A 17,698-nucleotide genomic window follows, 5' to 3' on the forward strand; every position below is an offset into this window, starting at 1 on the left:
AAGTAAATGCAACTCTTTTAAGCATTAATAGTAGATATGGTTTTAAATAAAATGGATTTGTAGAGGTGTAAATTGGGTTGTGTTGCTCGTGACTAAGCGCGATTTTGAGTGGGATAGAACTGATGGTCCACGAGTTGTGCCGCAGCCCTACACGATTTGTATGGGCCAATGGGGCGTGTTGGGCTTGGGGTTTCAGGTCAGTAGGTTGGGCTGGCATGGCCCGCAATATCGTGCCATGTGGCTTGTGGCCTGCGGTCGGGCATGACTCGACACAACCCATATTATTGTATATATAAGCAATTGTATACATCAAAATTCATATAAAATTAAAATTTTAAGTTTTTTTCAATTTTTTAAATAAATAACTTTGGCCCAGTCTACTGCCCGGCTTAGCCCAAGGCTCGGCCCACGGACCAGCCCAACCCGGCCCAACATGGGCCCGCGCGGGCTCGAGCCATGGGCCGTGCCAGACTGACACCCCTCCTCCCATCGTGCCATGCGGCCTGTGGCCTGCGGTCGGGCATGGCCCAACACAACCCATATTATTGTATATATAAGCAATTGTATACATCAAAATTCATATAAAATTAAAATTTTAAGTTTTTTTCAATTTTTTAAATAAATAACTTTGGTCCAGTCTACTGCCCGGCCTAGCCCAAGGCTCGGCCCACGGACCAGCCCAACCAGGCCCAACATGGGCCCACGCGGGCTCGAGCCATGGGCCGTGCCAGACTGACACCCCCCCACACACACACAAATATCCCAAGGGTGGGAGGCATATCCTACGGGCCATGCCATGCTAACATACCAACTCCATATGGTTGGGATAAGAAATGATGACGAAGACGATGCACTCTTTTAATTGTAAGACTTGGGTATAAAGAATTTAAATTGACATGGCTAATTCCAAACCATGGCAAATCAAAATCTTTCAAAGCTTATATGGCTCATGGAGATAGAGGTGTTCATGGTGGGCATATATTTCAAATCGAATTGGTCCTTTAGCTTTTGTAATGTTCCGAATCAAAATTGAATTAATTAAATAGTTAACCACTTGATCAATTCATTTAATTGATTTTTTTTATTGGGTTTCCTTAATTTGGTTTGATTTTTTGGTTTGTTATGACCACCCATCCCACCTATAGAGGCCAAGGACCTCTACCTACAAACTCGGATAATATTTCCTTTATTTTAAAATAAACCATCTAGCCCAACCATTTAAATCCTGTCAAAAAGGGAACAAATGTTATTTGGAGTGGTAATTGTAAAGGCACAAAATATGTTGCCTATCCTTATAATAATGAAAATTGAAAAAAAAAAAACAAGAAACACGCATTTGTATATACTATTTATTTGAAAGCTCTCATGTGTAATTTGGTTAGGGTTGTTAATGGGTCGGTTCTATCTGATCAACCGAACTGACTATATTGATTTTTATGATTTTGTTCTAATTAATAATTGAGTTGATTCTAGTTGTTGCTTGTTTTAAATTTAAGCCAATTCAGACCTGAATTGATTATTTTCTTAATAATATATAAAGGTTTCTTAGTTTTCTTTATAATTTTATCATATTTTATGTCTAAAATCATAAATTTACAAATAATATATATAAGATAGTTTTATTTAAAAACACTTGATTTATTAATGTATAAATAGTTCATTATTTTACTATCATTTTTATTAAGGTATATTATTAAAATTAGTTTTTAAGATATTATTTATATAAATAATTATAGTTGCTAGTATAATTAGGTTTATTAGGTTAAACTAGCTGATTGCTAATCAAGATAGCTCTAGATCTATGATTTTGTCCCGATTAATGATTAGTTTTGGATCTATCCCAATCCAAACCCAACCCATTGACACCTTTAGATTATGTAGCTACATGACTCCATTGTTAGTGTTTGATAAACTTTTGGTTTCAAGTCTCTGATTGTGGAAAACAAAATTTGAGCCAACATATGTTTTGAACTTTGAGAAAATCCCATCATCAACATGAGAGATATGCAAAAGTTTTAGTGTGTGACTGTCAATCAAACACCCTCCCCTATTAGGGCTTGAGACTAGCAACATAAAACAATAACCTTACAATGCGGAGTTGTCTTTGGGAAAATCTATTATACTAAAAATCTAAAATGAGTTAGGTTGCATTTGGAAGAAGTGTAAAACCTCACCACAAGTTTAATTTTGTCAGTGTTTGTTTGGAGTGTGAATCAAGATCAATGTAAAACTCCACTTTGGTTCAGACTTGTTGGCATTTGGATGGAGTGGAGTTTTACATTGTAAATCAATATAAAATGTCACTTATGATGAGGTTTTACATCGATTATTTGTAAGCGGTGTAAAACACTATTGATGATGTTTCACACCAAATCAATAGGCACGATTTTTTATGCTCAATTGTTCACATTTTCAAACTATTTGGTGTGAAACATCATCAATGGTGTTTTACACCGCTTACAAATGCAGCCTTAGATTTTGAAAGCATTATAATCTGTAGCCAAAACCATTATAAGCCCCAATACAACCTTACTTTTGCATACACTCACATGAACACTTCTCTCAAGCTTTATTTCATTCCTACTATTGTAGTAAATACTTTTTCATTTTCAAGGTGGATGTTAAAATGAATTCACATCTGCAGTTCGCAAGCACCTCATATGCACATTTCAACATGCATTGGGAACATCTCATGTAATTGTTATTGGGAGACATTCCCAATGCACAGTTGGGATGTGATGTGGGGCGCCAATATAAATTCTGTTAAAACCAACCTCAACCAGCATTCGATTTCCATTTTTGAGGGTTGGAACTCAATAGCTTTTGACTCTACATGGACAACCTACAAGCTATAAGACCGGATCACCTACCAACAAAGCACATTTCAACCCTCTATCAACATCATCTCACATTGCACATCTCATACATGGTGGGTCCTAGTCTCAAGTTAAGATGTGTAGCGTGAGATGATGTTGGTAGAGGGTTGGAACAATGTTTTAAAAACTGACCTAGAGGTCAAACCATTTTGCCTCTAGGTTGTGGGTCACCCATTTGGTTGAACATTCAAACCGTGCCACGTCAGTGTATATATGTATATATACGTGTATAAATATATATTTTAGCAATCAATAATGTATAAATATGTTTTAGATATGTTATATGTATTATTTTATATTTAATATATGTTTTTTAATTCAATTTTTAGTTTTCTTTTTAAAAATATTAAAATTTGTAATTTGAGGCCAAAAAGTTTTTTTTTTCATGAAAATAGTGGGGCAAGGCACCTACGTCGCATTGATTTCGAAAAGTTATCCAAAATAAAAAAAAATCACCCCAATTAAACATCAGAGTGCAAAGTTATGAACTTCGAAAGTTTGCATGTATTTAGTGTGCAACCCGCGACTTGGTCACCGGGTCAAACGGTTCTTGACTAAATCAATGGTTTTGACTATTTGATGGGTCTTGAGTGAACCAAACCCAAAATCCTGGCCATGTGATGGTTCGACCGATCGGGTTAACAACCAATTGAAAACATTAGGTTGAAACACGTTTTGTTGGCAGAAGATCCAAATTCATGACCTATGCTTGGTGAAAAATATAGAGAGTATTCTGGGGCCCCATTTAGTTTGTGAGAATAAGGATCTGGAATCGGAATGGGCTATTCCGATTCCAATTGTTTGTTTGGGCGGAATTGAAATTCAATTCCCATTCCTGCTAAAATGGCATTCCCCCATTTAAGGGAATGGCCATTCCCTGCCCCTCCCTTGGGAATGAAATCCCATTCCTACTAACTCCAATTTCCATTCCCATTCCTATCTAAACCAAATAGACTATGGGAATAGACCATTCCGATTTCGATTCTAATTGTAAACCAAATGGACCCTAACTTGTTTTAAAGCAGTTGTACCAACTTTGTTGAATCTTTAGATTTTGTTGGATATATTGCTGAAACCTCACTTATACTTTATGATAGTTACAGTCTAGTACCTACTTTATGCTATATCACTTCTGGTACAATCAACTAACGAAAGGGATAAAATGACCAAAGTACCCATTGACAATTGCCATATTCTTCTTTCTTTTCGTTTTTCTTTATTTCTTCCATATTTTCTTCATTCTTCTCTATCGACCGGAAGCAACACAAGCCTCCCATTTGCCACTACCTAAAGTTCTAAAATTTGTCTTTTTTGCCATGTTCTCCATTGTTGGAATGAATGCGAGTCTAATTAATATGGAACTTAGTGGAATTCCATCAAATTGCATGCGAAGCTAAGTATGATCTAGATTTGTATCCTATCTTCACCTTTACTTTGATAACATGAATAACAACCTAACAAGAGTAAATGCATCTAGGGGTGCTCACGGTTCATTTAATCAAACCATTGACAGTTTTCTAAAATTGAACAGGCCTTACTGGCTTTTGTATTTCTCCAAATTGAAACTGAACTAGTATCACTGGTTAACTGGTTCAGTTCTTTGGTTTTTCGGCTTTTTATATTTATAACATATATTATAAATATAATATTATATATTATAAATATAATATTATATATTATAAATAGATAATTATAAATATAACATATAGATAATATGTGATATATATACATATATACATATGAATATATACTGATCGGTTTAGTTAATCACTAGTTTTTCTAGGTTAACAGGAAATCAATCAATCCTTTTGTTTTTCAAAAATATTGAGCTAAAACTGAGCCAATCGGTTTGGTTAACCATCTTTTTTTGGTTGAATTTTCTTGATTCATTTCAGTTTTTTCAGCTTTTCGATTTCTTATGAACACCCTAATATATTCTAAAAATTCAAAAGACTTTCACATGGAGAATTGTTGCATGGAATTCAGGCTCATGTATACCATTTTGTAAGTTTGGAAACACCTCCTGAGATTAGGAGAGAGTTCCATTGATGAGAAGTTGCATGACGCGCAAACTACTTTGTTACACATGACTTCATGGATTTGTTCACTATAGAAGCTTTACACTTTTTGTAAACGCTCATTGTTTATCAATTGCATGTGCATTAAGTGCATTTAAAGCATTGACCACATAACTGGTAATTGCACATGTTTGAGTCCAAATTGTTGAGTCCATTGATAGTTAATATATGTGCTTGAGTTCAATGCCCACTTAAGTTGTTATTTTTTAGTATTAGTATTTACTGAGTCTAAAATGTAAAGGAAATGTGCTCAGCTTTTCTAGTAAAGAATATCCCATTTTCTTGTTGCACATGTTTAATTCCAAATTATTGAGTCCATTGGTAGTTAATATACGTGTTTGAGTTCAATGCCCACTTAAGTATTATTATTTACTGAGTCTAGAATGTAAAGGAAATGTGCTCAGTTTTTCTAGTAAAGAATATCCCATTTTCTTATTGCCATTGGATTTTATTATTGTTATTTTTTTTCTTCGGTTGAGTAATTAACTATTGAAATTCATTGCAAGTCCTAAGAAGAATCATCAAGTGAGGAAGGAGCTCAAGGTTCACCATTTCCCTCAAGACACCAATTAACTGGTACATGGCACTATCGTGTAAATACTAAATAGTGTCAGAATCTGTAAATCTCCTTGAGCAAAAAACAAGTCATTGTCATGGCAGTAGCTACGTTGCATGTCTGTAGCTGTGGAGGCAGCCAATGGCCATGACATCGACCTAAGTAGTTGTGGAAGTTTTTTTGGCTCACTACGCATTCTAATCTCATTATTCAAACAACTTTTCAAAGGATATCTGATAATTAAGGAATAGAAACAAAAGACTAAGATTTTTTGTTACCATGTTCTAACTAGTATTGGAGGTTAAGATATCAAATGAGACTGTTAGTTGATTTTGTCATAGTTGTGAAGGCAATGAGAGCCCTTAGAGGACTGGTGAACAGTTGCAACTTTAGAGAGAGATTGCATTGTGACTAACGTGATATAAACTCACTTCCATGTTGGAATTGCCACATCCAATAACCACAAAATGCACCAGATTTATAGTCATAGCAAAGAAGTCGATGTAAGAGATGAATGGACCTATACTCTAGGAAGTCCTCCGGGAAGCCTAATAAGGGAAACTCATAGCTAGAACTGCTTGGGGAGGTTAAGCATTATTTAATCAATCTTAAACCATGTACTCTCAAAGAGAAGCTATGCAATCACTCTTCTCTCAAAGGGAAACCCTCTCTGATGGGTTTTGGGTCGGGGACGAGTTTTGGGATTTTACACCTGTACGAGTAACTTTCCAACATGATCATTTTGCATGAGTACCCATTGTCAATGGTAGAACATCATGGGTTTCAGAGATTCACTAGTTTTCTGCATCCATTGTTTAAGGTGGTTTCTCGGAATACAATCAAGAAGGATATCTTTTGCATTTATGATCATAAAAAATATAAAACCATGAAATTGTTAGAAAAAAATACAGGTAGAATTGCCATCATATATGACATGTGGACTTCCAACAATATAAAAAAGGGATTCATGGCTATCACTACACATTTTATTGATTGTTTTTGGGTGCTGAAAAGTTGAATCATAAGGTAACTTCTATTATGAATTAAAGATTTTTTTATTAAAATTTTATTTACATTGTTAGTATTTTTTTATTTCCCTTTATAAAATACCATTAATGATTTATTTTGTTTTAAGCTACTTTCTTTGTGAATAATGATTGTGAATTTATGTTTATTTAAAATTTTTTGTTTAGGTTTCTCTGTGTCTTGTCCACATACTTCCGAGATACTTTGTAAGAATCTTTTTGATACTTTGATGGATTGGAACATTGATAGAAAGTTATCCACTATAATATTACATAATTGTTCTACTAATGATGCAATGGTGAATATTTTGTTAGAAAAACATTCTAGTGATTCATTGTGGTTGAATGAGGAATTATTGCATATGCGGTGTTGTGCTTACATTTTAAATTTGATTGTGAAAGATGGTTTGGAGGTGATTGGTGAGGGTATTGAAAGGATACATGATAATGTTTCTTTTTGGTCAGCAATACCAAAAAGAGAAGAAAAATTCGACGAGACAACTCGTCAATTGAAAATCATACTCACAAAGAGGTTGATTTTTGATTGTAAGACTATGTGGAATTTCACCTATTTGATGCTTCATGTTGCTATAGGCTATAAAGATGTTTTTTCTTGTTTAAAACAACGGGAGCCATTGTACAAATGTGTGCCATTTGAGAGTGATTGGGAAATGGCAAATGAAATTTGTGAAAGGTTGAAATTGTTTTATAATGTGAATTAGTTGTTCTCTGGGATCAAGTATCCTACAATTAATCTTTACTTCCCTAAGATTTGTGGGATTAGATTAGCATTAAGGCAGTGGCTTAATTGTGGGCATGATGTCATAAAATCAATGGCATAAAAAATGACATCCAAGTTTGACAAGTATTGGTGTGAGATTCATGGTATTATGGTTTTAGCTACTGTTTTAGATCCTAGATACAAATCGACATTGTTGAAGTATTACTATAAACTTATTTATGGACAAGATGCATATTTGGATGAAATTAGTAAGGTCCAAGAAATTTGTGTTGACTTGGTTACTCAGTATCAATCAAGGTATAGTGGTGGAAGCTATGATTTCAAATCTTCAATGGCTACAACTTCTCAGTCAGGGATTGTTACTCTTGATAAGTTGGACCACATGTGTGATTATGACTTGTATGTAGCTTTGAAGAGTAATATTGCATATGTTAAGTCTAAGTTAGATCATTATTTGGAAGAACCTGTAATACCTAGAACAGTTGATTTTAACATATTGGAGTGGTGGAAGATAACCGGAATTAGGTATCATCTTTGCAATTGATTACTAGAGATGCCTTGGCCATTCCTGTATCCACTATGGCTTCAGAATCTGCTTTTAGTACTAGTGGAAGATTTGTTAGCCCACATCGTAGCAGGCTTCATCCAAATAGTGTGCACAAGATTGGTTATGGGCTGAAATAAAAGGTATTTAAGTATAATTATTTAAGAAATTTATATATTTTATAGAATGCATAGCTAATTAAATTGAATAGTTTTTTATCAGATTCTTGTTCCACTACTCATTCGGGATGTTGCACTTTTTTTGAAGATATGGATATAGATGAGGTATATTAAAATTTGTATTTTCTATGCTATCTTTATTTGTTTATCACCTATCTTTAAGCATATTAAATTTAATTAATACTGAATAAATAAAATTTATGATTTCATAATATTGTAGGACAAATAATCATGTTGCGACAATGCTTCGAGTTGAAGAGTAGTTTTTGAAGAAAGTAAGATTACATGGAGATGTTGATCACTTGAGTTGATTAGTTTTGCAAGGCTAATTAAAACTGTGCTTTTATATTTCTTGAGACTTTAACTAAATGCATTTATTTCATAATAAGTTGATTAGTTTTGCATGGATTAATTGTTTCTTTTGACATTTAAATATTTATACATTCAATTTCTCTTTTCAGTTTATTGTTATTTTGTTTGAGTTTAATACAAACTTAATATTGGAACATGAATTTCTTTCTTTTCCATGTAAACTCCTATATTTAAAAGTTATTGATAGACCCGAAATTCTGAATGCTAATTATAACTTTCTAATTCATATTTGGAGGTCCTCTCCTTTTGAAGATAATCAAATTCTGTTTTGAAGAATCATTTTGATAATTTAATATGCCAAAAGTTTAAAGTTTGAAAGTTATTGATGGACCCCAAACTCGTGTCATGCTTTTAATGCAGGAGGGAGCAAGAGACTTTTAATATGCCAAAATATGTTTCTGCAAGCAATTCAATTGGCTAAATTTAAGAGGTTTGGCGTGTTTTGGAAAAAAATCCAAACTATCTTGTCAATCAGTATTTGACCTTAATAGGTTAAATGATTTAATCTACTTCTTTAACCGTAGTAAATTATATACAATAAGAGGTTTGACCGAGGACTGGGGACCCTGCGGGGATCCCCATCCCCGCCGGGATATGGGGATAGACTTGTCCCCGTTAGCGGGCACGGGGACAGGAATAGGTTTTTTTGCGGGGATGGGGATGGGGAGTGGCTCCCCGTCCTTGCCCCGCCTCATTGCTATTCCTATTCATATGCCTTGGAGTAAAATGATAGTTACATTACAGGATGTGGGGTATATCATTGGCCTCTAAGTTTTTGGTATTGCGGTATCAGGTTCAAGCATGAAGACAAAAGATCTATATTTAAAATACTTAGGATTTAGAAACCCACAAATAAGAAACGGAAGAGTGTTAATAAAATGGTTAAGAGAGACTTTCAATCATTTGCTGAGAAATCCTAATAAAATGGTTATCCTACATCATACTAGAGCTTATTTGTTATATTTGCTGGGATGTACCATTTTCTCTAATAATACCAAGTTTTTTGTTAACCCGATTTATCTTCAATTATTCGAGAATATTACAGAGGTAGGGAAATATGCATGGGCGTTGTAGCTCTTACATACCTTTATAGATCATTATCAAAGGTTACATTTCCTGGTTGCGGAAATATCTATGAATACCTAACATTATTGCATGTATGTTTTTTATGGTATTTTGTATTTTTTTTTTTCAATTTGTGCACTATTATACTAAATCAATACTACTTAGCAGTGTTGGGCGCATAAATGTCTACTAGTTGGTCGTCTAGAACCATTACTCATTGGTTATGGAAGAAAAGCACCTCTTGTAACATGTTGGATGCACTGATCCATAATAAACCCTCATCACAACCATTTGTTTTATCGCTAAGAGCTTGACTTTCTCCGCATAGAGCATGTAAGTAGTTTATATTGGTAATGCTTTTTTTCACTACTATAGATACACTTATTTATACTCTTTATTTTAGTTATAGGTTAAATGGTAACCATATGATGATTTGAGTGGTGAAGAAGTTCCATTAGAGGCATTAGAGGCAACTGTTTATGGTATTGCACAAACATGGCTTGTGTATTTTAACATTGTGGAATGAAACCTGCCCAATAGATGCATGATGCAATTTGGGGTAGAGCAATCCATACCCATTAATGTGCCTAAATGGAAAAGAGTTGATCTGCATGGAACACAAGATTGGATTGTTAAGATGAAAGATCAAGTAGATATGTGGAACACCTTGGCAAGCAACATTAACTGATGTGATATAGTTGCAACCACTCTAGTGATTGGTGGTTTAACTTCAAGTGAGTATAAAGAATGATTTAATTAGATAAGATACAAACAAATTCATCATCTTTGTGGACCATCAAATATGATCTATGAAATCGAGGTTATCATGAGGCGGCAAATGTGGAGTCTTTGCAAGTTCAATTACATAATGTGGTAATAAATTAAAATTTTATGTCATTTTTACTTAATAGCTTCTTTTGTAATTTAGACCTTTATACTCTTAAGTGATTAATTGACATTTATTATGTTTTATTTTAGCAAGAGACCTTAAAGTGTCTTCTCCCTACACTACTCCCACTTGCAAATTTAGAATATGAACATAAGCAAGATGTTCGCAAAGCATTAGATGTCATTGCTTCATTAGTAGGTGTATTTGTAACTAATAATGACACCTTAAATGAAGTTAAGCCTCCACCTAGTAATTAGATAGATGCAAGACCAAAAAAAAAAAAAGTTTGCAAGCGTGGTGTGGATCTCGCTACTTCACGTTTAGTTGATGAAGTGACACAAGTGGAAGATTCTCAAGCCAATACATACAAAAGAGGATATGGGCTTAGGATTAGATCCAAGAGAAAAACACAATGGAATCCTAAATAATTTTTGTCATCAATTAACTGTATTTTGGTTTTAATTATAAAAAAAATGTAACTGCTTTTGGGATTGTACTTATACACATGAGAATGGATTGTTTCCTATTTAATATGGATTGTACTTATACACATGAGAATGGATTGTTTCTTTGGTCTATTTAGTGTTGAATGGCTTCTAAGTCTAGAAATATGGGAATCATACAGAACCAAGCAGTTTATTGGCTTCTAAATGATTTTGATGGTGTTTATTTGTAGGGGGATAGATGTTCTAAGTCTGTAGTTTATGTTTCAAAATTGTAAACTATCATCCGGTCTGTTTAGTGCCGGATGGTTTCTAAGTCTGTAATAAACCATTTGATCTGTTTAGTGTCGGATGGTTTTTAAGTTTGTAAACATATGAAAATCATACATATCCAAGGAGTTTATTGGGTTCTACATGATTTTGATGGAGTACCTACCTATAAGGGGATAGATGCTTGGAACTATAATTTATGTTTCAAAATTACGAACAATCATCCAGTCTGTTTAGTGTCAGATGGTTTTTAAGTCTACAAATATATGAGATCATACAAACCTAAGGAGTTTATTGGGTTCTATTTTTGATGGCATAACTACCTACCGTGGAACAGATGTTTGGAACTATAATTTACGTTTCAAAATTGCAAACAATCATCTGGTCTATTTACTAACAGATGGTTTCTAAGTCTGTGATAAGCCATCCAATTTGTTTAGTGCCTAAGTCTGTAAACTATCATCCGATCTTTTTAATGTTGGGTGATTTCTAAGTCTATAAAACATCATCCGGTTTGTTTAGTGCCAAATGGTTTTTAAATCTATAAAACACCATCCGACCTATATAATATTGGATGGTTTTCAACTCTATAAAAGACTATCCGGTCTATGTAATGCCAGATGGTTTCGTTTCCAATTCTGTAATAAACCATATGGTCTTTCCCTTACCGGGTGGTGTATACCACGAATGAGAATCATATACTATTGTTTTATGGAATGTTGGGATTTATATGATTTTTAGGTTGTAAATACTATTTTACCACCCGAGGGGCTGAAGTTGACAATCAAAAATTGAAAATTCAAAAATGCAATAAAGCATCTGGTCAATGTAATGTTGGATGGTTTCCAACTTCACCTGAGGGGTTGAAGTTTGTTTCTAACCCTGTAATAAACCATCAAAACGGCATAGTGCCGGGTGGTTTCAAATTCTATAAAGCACCATCTGGTCTTCCCCATGCCGAATGGTTTCCAACTCTGTTAAGCATCACCTGGGTTGCTCCATACCAAGTAGTCTAGGCACAAAATAAGTAGTTATGTAGTTTGGGTATTAATCAGTTTTGGAACAAACCAAAACTAGTCCAAATCCAACTGATTGAGGAGTTTGGCTTCAGTCTAGGCATGGTTTGCGCATTGGGAGGATGCACCACGTGTTCTCCGAATCGTGCGAGGTACTGAAGCATGCAAATAGGCTCTTAACTCTGTTGGTAGTGTTTCCCGTTAGAGTTCGGTTAACTTGGACGAATCGACTCTCTCCTCTCCGCCCGCAGACTCTTGCTCTCTCCTCTCCTATCGCAGACTCTTGCTCTCTCCTCTCCGCCCGGTGGCAGCCATCACCGCTGGCGACAAACAATCATCATTGACAGCGGATCAACCTCGGGTATGGAGTTTTTGGCATCTCTTCTTATTCCATGAAAACTAACCCTAACCATAATGGTTTTGGATGGAAGCCATCCACCCGGCAGTGGTGACTGCACAACCATCACCGGTTCAGGTATTGTCTTATTTTTTCTAGTTTGTAACCCTAACCCTAGTCTGTGTATTAGAATTTATAAGAATAGTTCTGCTTTACTTATTTTATAAATTTAAAATTTTAAGATCTTGGAAATTACCTTTCAATATTCTTGTTCCTTACTTTGTTGATTTCCACCCCTTCAAATTGCAACACGTATATTGATATTGTAAATGATGAATGTTCTCCTTAGTCCGCCAATCATTTTTGAGTTTAACTAGTGAGCGATGTATTTTTTGTAAGCTTGAATGTCTTTGCATTGGATGATTGGGGTTGTTTACTATGCTTTTAATTTTTGATGTGATTTGTGTGTTCGCAATGCTTCTTGTTCATAAACATCCTGATTAGGATTTAATCATTTACTTATTAACTTAAAGATAGAAGAAAATTCATTGGGTGTATTGTATTGTTGTGCCACAATTAGCTAGAGAACCAGTTGTCATTAGCATCAAATAATGTGGGTTTTCGTGCATTTAGAGATCATGACTAAAGGGTTTAAATCTTATGGAGATTTTCAGTTATGATTTAAATACTTATTATTTTAGTTCATTGAATAATGCATCCAGGTTTGAGGTCCCATCTGGTTGTTACATATTCAAATTTAGATATTTCTTGCAGAAACATTCATTGATCTTTTTGGCTTTCTCATTCTCCTCTTTAGAACTAATATTGTAGTTAAATATTTATGATTTTTTTTCCTCTAACCAATATGTTTTAAGATTAACTTGGTTCTACTTTTGCAATTGATGTTTCTCTGTGATTCCAATCTAATTTGAGGAACCACTGTTTGTTGGTTAAAATTTACTGCATCATCTACTGCTTTTGCAATTGATGTTTCTCTATCACTTTTTGTTGTTGTGTTTAATAATTTGTTAAGATTTGATGTGTGAAACAGTAAATGGATAATATCCCCTACTCCATGCAGAAACTAGACTTTGAATTGGATGAAGACATATGTGGACAAGAAAATCCTTCAGTCAACACCACACTTGATCCGAATGATGTACAACCTTCTCTTGACATAAGTGGACCATCCAATCGGAATGATGATTTGCCTACATTTAAAGAAACTGTATGCATTGATACAAGCTTACAAAATAAGATCAGAGAAAAATTAAGTCTCATTCCTAAAAAGTGGACACCAAAAATTGGTATGATATTTCCAACAGTGGTGGAATCATATAATTTTTATAATACGTATGCTGGAAAAGTGGGATTTAGCATTCGGAAAGCAAGGGGGTCTCAACCCTACCAAAACTAACATGTAGGAGGTCAACAGGTCGCTAGATAGGGGGGGGGGGGTCTTAACTCGTATCTAACATGTGGAATTGGAACTTTTTTTTTTTTTTCAAATATAACCTAAACTAACATGATTTCTAAGATAACTCCCTTCTTCCCTTGACCCCTTGAGTGATTAAAAAATTATTCTAACCCTGCATCCCCAAATCCTATCTGATCTAAGTCATTACCCATGAATCCATTACCCACAATAGTTAATAACAACAAAGACCATATCAAGGAAGGATAAGATGAGAAGTTGAAAATATTCTTTATTCTATGTAAGAAATGAAGTTGACTCAATATTATTGTTTGCACCTTGGAGATGCGAAACCAAGAATTAATGAGCCAATCGGATCACTATTATTATTTGCCACATCTTTTAACTGTTTGGAAGACTGGATAAAGACTAGGGATTAATACTTTGAATCCTTTAGTAGAGAAAACAACACTTTGAATTCTTTAGTAGGGATTAATTGTTTCCTTCCCATTATGTTACATGACAGAGAAATGTTTTTGATGAGCAGGGGGTGATCAATATTTGAATACTCAATGAGAGGGAAACTCGGTTAAATAAAAAGACGTAAGTGCTTTATTCACAACAGCGTTTGTAGTCCAACGGTTAGGATAATTGCCTTCCAAGCAATAGACCCGGGTTCGACTCCCGGCGAACGCAAATAACTTTTTCCTTTCCTCTTTTTTTTTTTTTTCAAATTAAACATTCAACCACAGGATAAATTCCCTATCCATTCAAAATAATACACGAAAATTTTAGTATTTCCAGCAACTAATAAGCCGGTCAATTTAGGAATATACAAAAAGTTACATAAACATCCCTCGAATATTATATACTCTTTAAGCATTAATGACAAAAAAGAAAATGGTAGTTATAAAAAATTGATCCTAGTTTAAGGTAGTGTCTAATCAAAGAGTAAAAGGTACAAGTTAACATTATAAGTTTTAAGATTTAATCAATGCTTTTTTGGTATTATAGTTGGATTCATAAAAATTAGCATACAACTATTGTTTGATGTCATTTATGGTTAAGGGGTTGTTTAGTTTTATTTCCATTAACCGCCACATAAATGAAATAGTAAAAAAATGATGCCTCTCGTGCAACCTAACAAAAACATTTTATTGATTAGCAATTTCACAAAAAAAAAAAAAATCAAGCTTCATTGGAGAAAACACTTGTTCAGTGATGAGCTGATGCCGATTTTTTGATTAACCGCAATGGGACCAAAGACTATTTAGAACAAATACGCCTTCAAAATGTATGTATGAGAGGCTCATCATTAACATTTATAGTTGAAATTAGAGGTGCCAACAAAACATCTTGAATTGGACTAGTTCAGATTAAATGGCATAAAGTATTTATTGGATTGGATTGGACCTGGTCCATTCACAATGAATTTATATTGGATTGGATTGGATTGAGTCAATACTTGATCCATCGACAGAAGATAAGAATGTATAGGTGTCAATGGACCAGGTTTGGGTTAGAATAATTAATTCAAATTAAAACAAATTTGAATAGATAGGATGATTCAAACATTGAATTGGACCGATCCAAAATTTTCCAAAATGTTCATTGGATTGGACGGGAGCTGGTCTATTTATAATGGACTCACATTGGATTAGATCAGATTGGACCAAATCCAATCCAATTGACACTCCTAGTTGAAATGTTAAAATTGATGTTTATTACTTATGTTCTGTTTGGTACCATTGTTGTTTGTACAACATTTTGGGTTGATGAATACAAATTGGTGACATATATGTAGTGGCAGAGCCAAGAATTTTAGTTTAGTGGGCAAGTTAAATAAGAAAATGAGACAGGGAATAGAGGCGGTAGGGTTTGAAGGAAATGGAGAAGGAAGGTTTGGGTCTAATACAGATTTTTAACTTTGGGAGTTAGAGGAGTGTTAGAGAGAGTTTTTTTGGGGGAAGGTGTTATTACTTATTACCTCTACTTACTAATTATATAAATAATGATTTTAACAAAATGTTAATGTTTGGACGGGCCAATAGGGGTGCCAATTGGACTGGATCTGATCCAATCTGATCATGTTCAATATGAGTCAATTATAAATGGATCAGGTTCAATCCAATCTGATAAATATTTTAGACCATTTTGGACCAGTCCAATTTAATGCCTGAACCGTCCAATCTGTTCAAATTGGTTTTAATTTAGATTTATTCCTATCAAAACCTAGTCCATAGACACCTGTATTCTTATTCTTTATCAATGGACCAAGTGTTGGTTAAACCTGACCCAATTGAACAATAAATCCATTATGAATGGACCAGGTCCAATTCAATCCAATAAATAGTCTAGTCCAATTCAATGTCTTCCATCCAATCTGTCCAAATTGATTTTGATTTGGACAGAGTCCAATCCAAAATCAGTCCATCGACACACATACGGGCAAAGAATCTGACTGATATCAAATCCCAGATTGTGTGGGAGGGTTTTATGTTTGTGGGAAAGAGAAAAAGAAATAAAATAGGAACTTGCTATCAACCCCTTAACGTAAGGCGCAGCATATCACAACCTAATCTATGGTACGGGAAATATATGATATGGAAAGAGATTTGGCCAATCAAAACCCACCACTTGGATTCATATATAAGAGAAATGTAAATTGAGAGAAAAGCTATGAAGGTTGCGTTTAGTAAAATAAAATTTTGCACCTGGTCAAGATTTGAACTGCAATCTAAAGTCTAAGAAATTTTACAAAGTTTGACAAGAACTTTTGTTCAGATTTCTGTTCGTCTTTTGTTTCCTATCAAACCAAACGCTACCTAAGAAGCTTTTTTTTTTCTCGAATCTCTGTTTTGGATGGAATGTCCAATGGCATGGACGCATGGTCTCACTTTGGTTGGTTAGTACTCGCCTACTCGGTAGGAATTCTAGTTCTCGATTCTCGATTCTTGCTGTTTAGATTCTCTCACGGTTTTTGCTTTGAGGAAATCCCGTCTCCTCACTTGGATACTGATATTTCATTTTGTAGTTGGAAGTTGGAACGGGAAGGTTGGTCATTGGGCAACCCAAAGGCCGAAATCCCAAACTTTACTCAGTATAAGCCCCAGTACTCAATTTACTTGCATCAAACATATAGTGGGTATTACTTACATGATGCCACTGAAAGGCTGAATTCAGTTGCAGTGTTGCGGTTACCGACTGAGGCGGACCAAACGCAATCCGGGGCCCGCCTCAACTCAGTCACACTCATAGACTCTCGTCATGCGTAGTGGTTCATTTATGCCGTTTATCTGAAAAGGTTAAACACTGCACGAATGCCAGATCCATAAGCCTTTCTTCGTTTCCAAAATTCTCTCAGACTCAGAAACAAACAGACTTCAACTGCATAAACAACGACAAGAGCTAACAATACACCGACTAGGGAATTCATAATCCTTTCAACTACTATGCATTATTATCAAGCGAAGTAAAAAGTATCACTCACACTCACATTCACATATCAACATAGAATCAAGTAAGAAATTCTCCTCATCTTCTCCTGCGCCGTATAGAACAGAAAGCAATAGTCATGATAGCGGATCTCGCAACAGAACTTACAGAATCGAAAATGGCGTTGAACCGCCTCTCTTGCAGAGCCCAGAGAGTGGAAACAAACAAAGCCAGTCCCTCAAAGATTTCCAAAAGAATCCCCATCTTCTGAGACCCAAAACGAGAGTCCACCCAATAAAAAAGAATGCAGAGAAAAGGAAAAACTTTCAGAGCTCTCGTTGTTCAATCCTGGAAAACCCAACATATAATAGATGCAAGTGGATTCATTAACACGTCACACCTTGTCCGAGAGGGGCAAGAGAAAGGCAGAGGGAGAGAAATGGGGGTATATGTCGTC

General features: G+C 34.8%; 1 protein-coding gene and 1 non-coding gene across 2 annotated transcripts; both read left to right on the forward strand.

Annotated features, from left to right (window-relative positions):
* Positions 1 to 7,380: 7,380 nt before the first annotated feature.
* LOC148877398 (zinc finger BED domain-containing protein DAYSLEEPER-like) lies at positions 7,381 to 7,821 on the forward strand. The gene has a single exon (XM_088969858.1). The coding sequence runs from the start codon at positions 7,381 to 7,383 to the stop codon at positions 7,819 to 7,821; it is 441 nt and encodes a 146-aa protein (XP_088825984.1).
* Positions 7,822 to 14,430: 6,609 nt separating this feature from the next.
* Positions 14,431 to 14,502, forward strand: TRNAG-UCC (transfer RNA glycine (anticodon UCC)). The gene has a single exon. It is a non-coding gene; the product is annotated as a tRNA-Gly (tRNA).
* Positions 14,503 to 17,698: the final 3,196 nt, after the last annotated feature.

Source organism: Nelumbo lutea, chromosome 1 (assembly GCF_056320005.1).
Source record: "Nelumbo lutea isolate HS-2025 chromosome 1, American lotus-T2T, whole genome shotgun sequence".
NCBI lineage: Eukaryota > Viridiplantae > Streptophyta > Magnoliopsida > Proteales > Nelumbonaceae > Nelumbo > Nelumbo lutea.

What these genes read in the sequence shown, in the direction of transcription:
- LOC148877398 (XM_088969858.1), top strand. Translation starts at nt 7,381, where the DNA reads ATGACATCCAAGTTTGACAAGTATTGGTGTGAGATTCATGGTATTATG.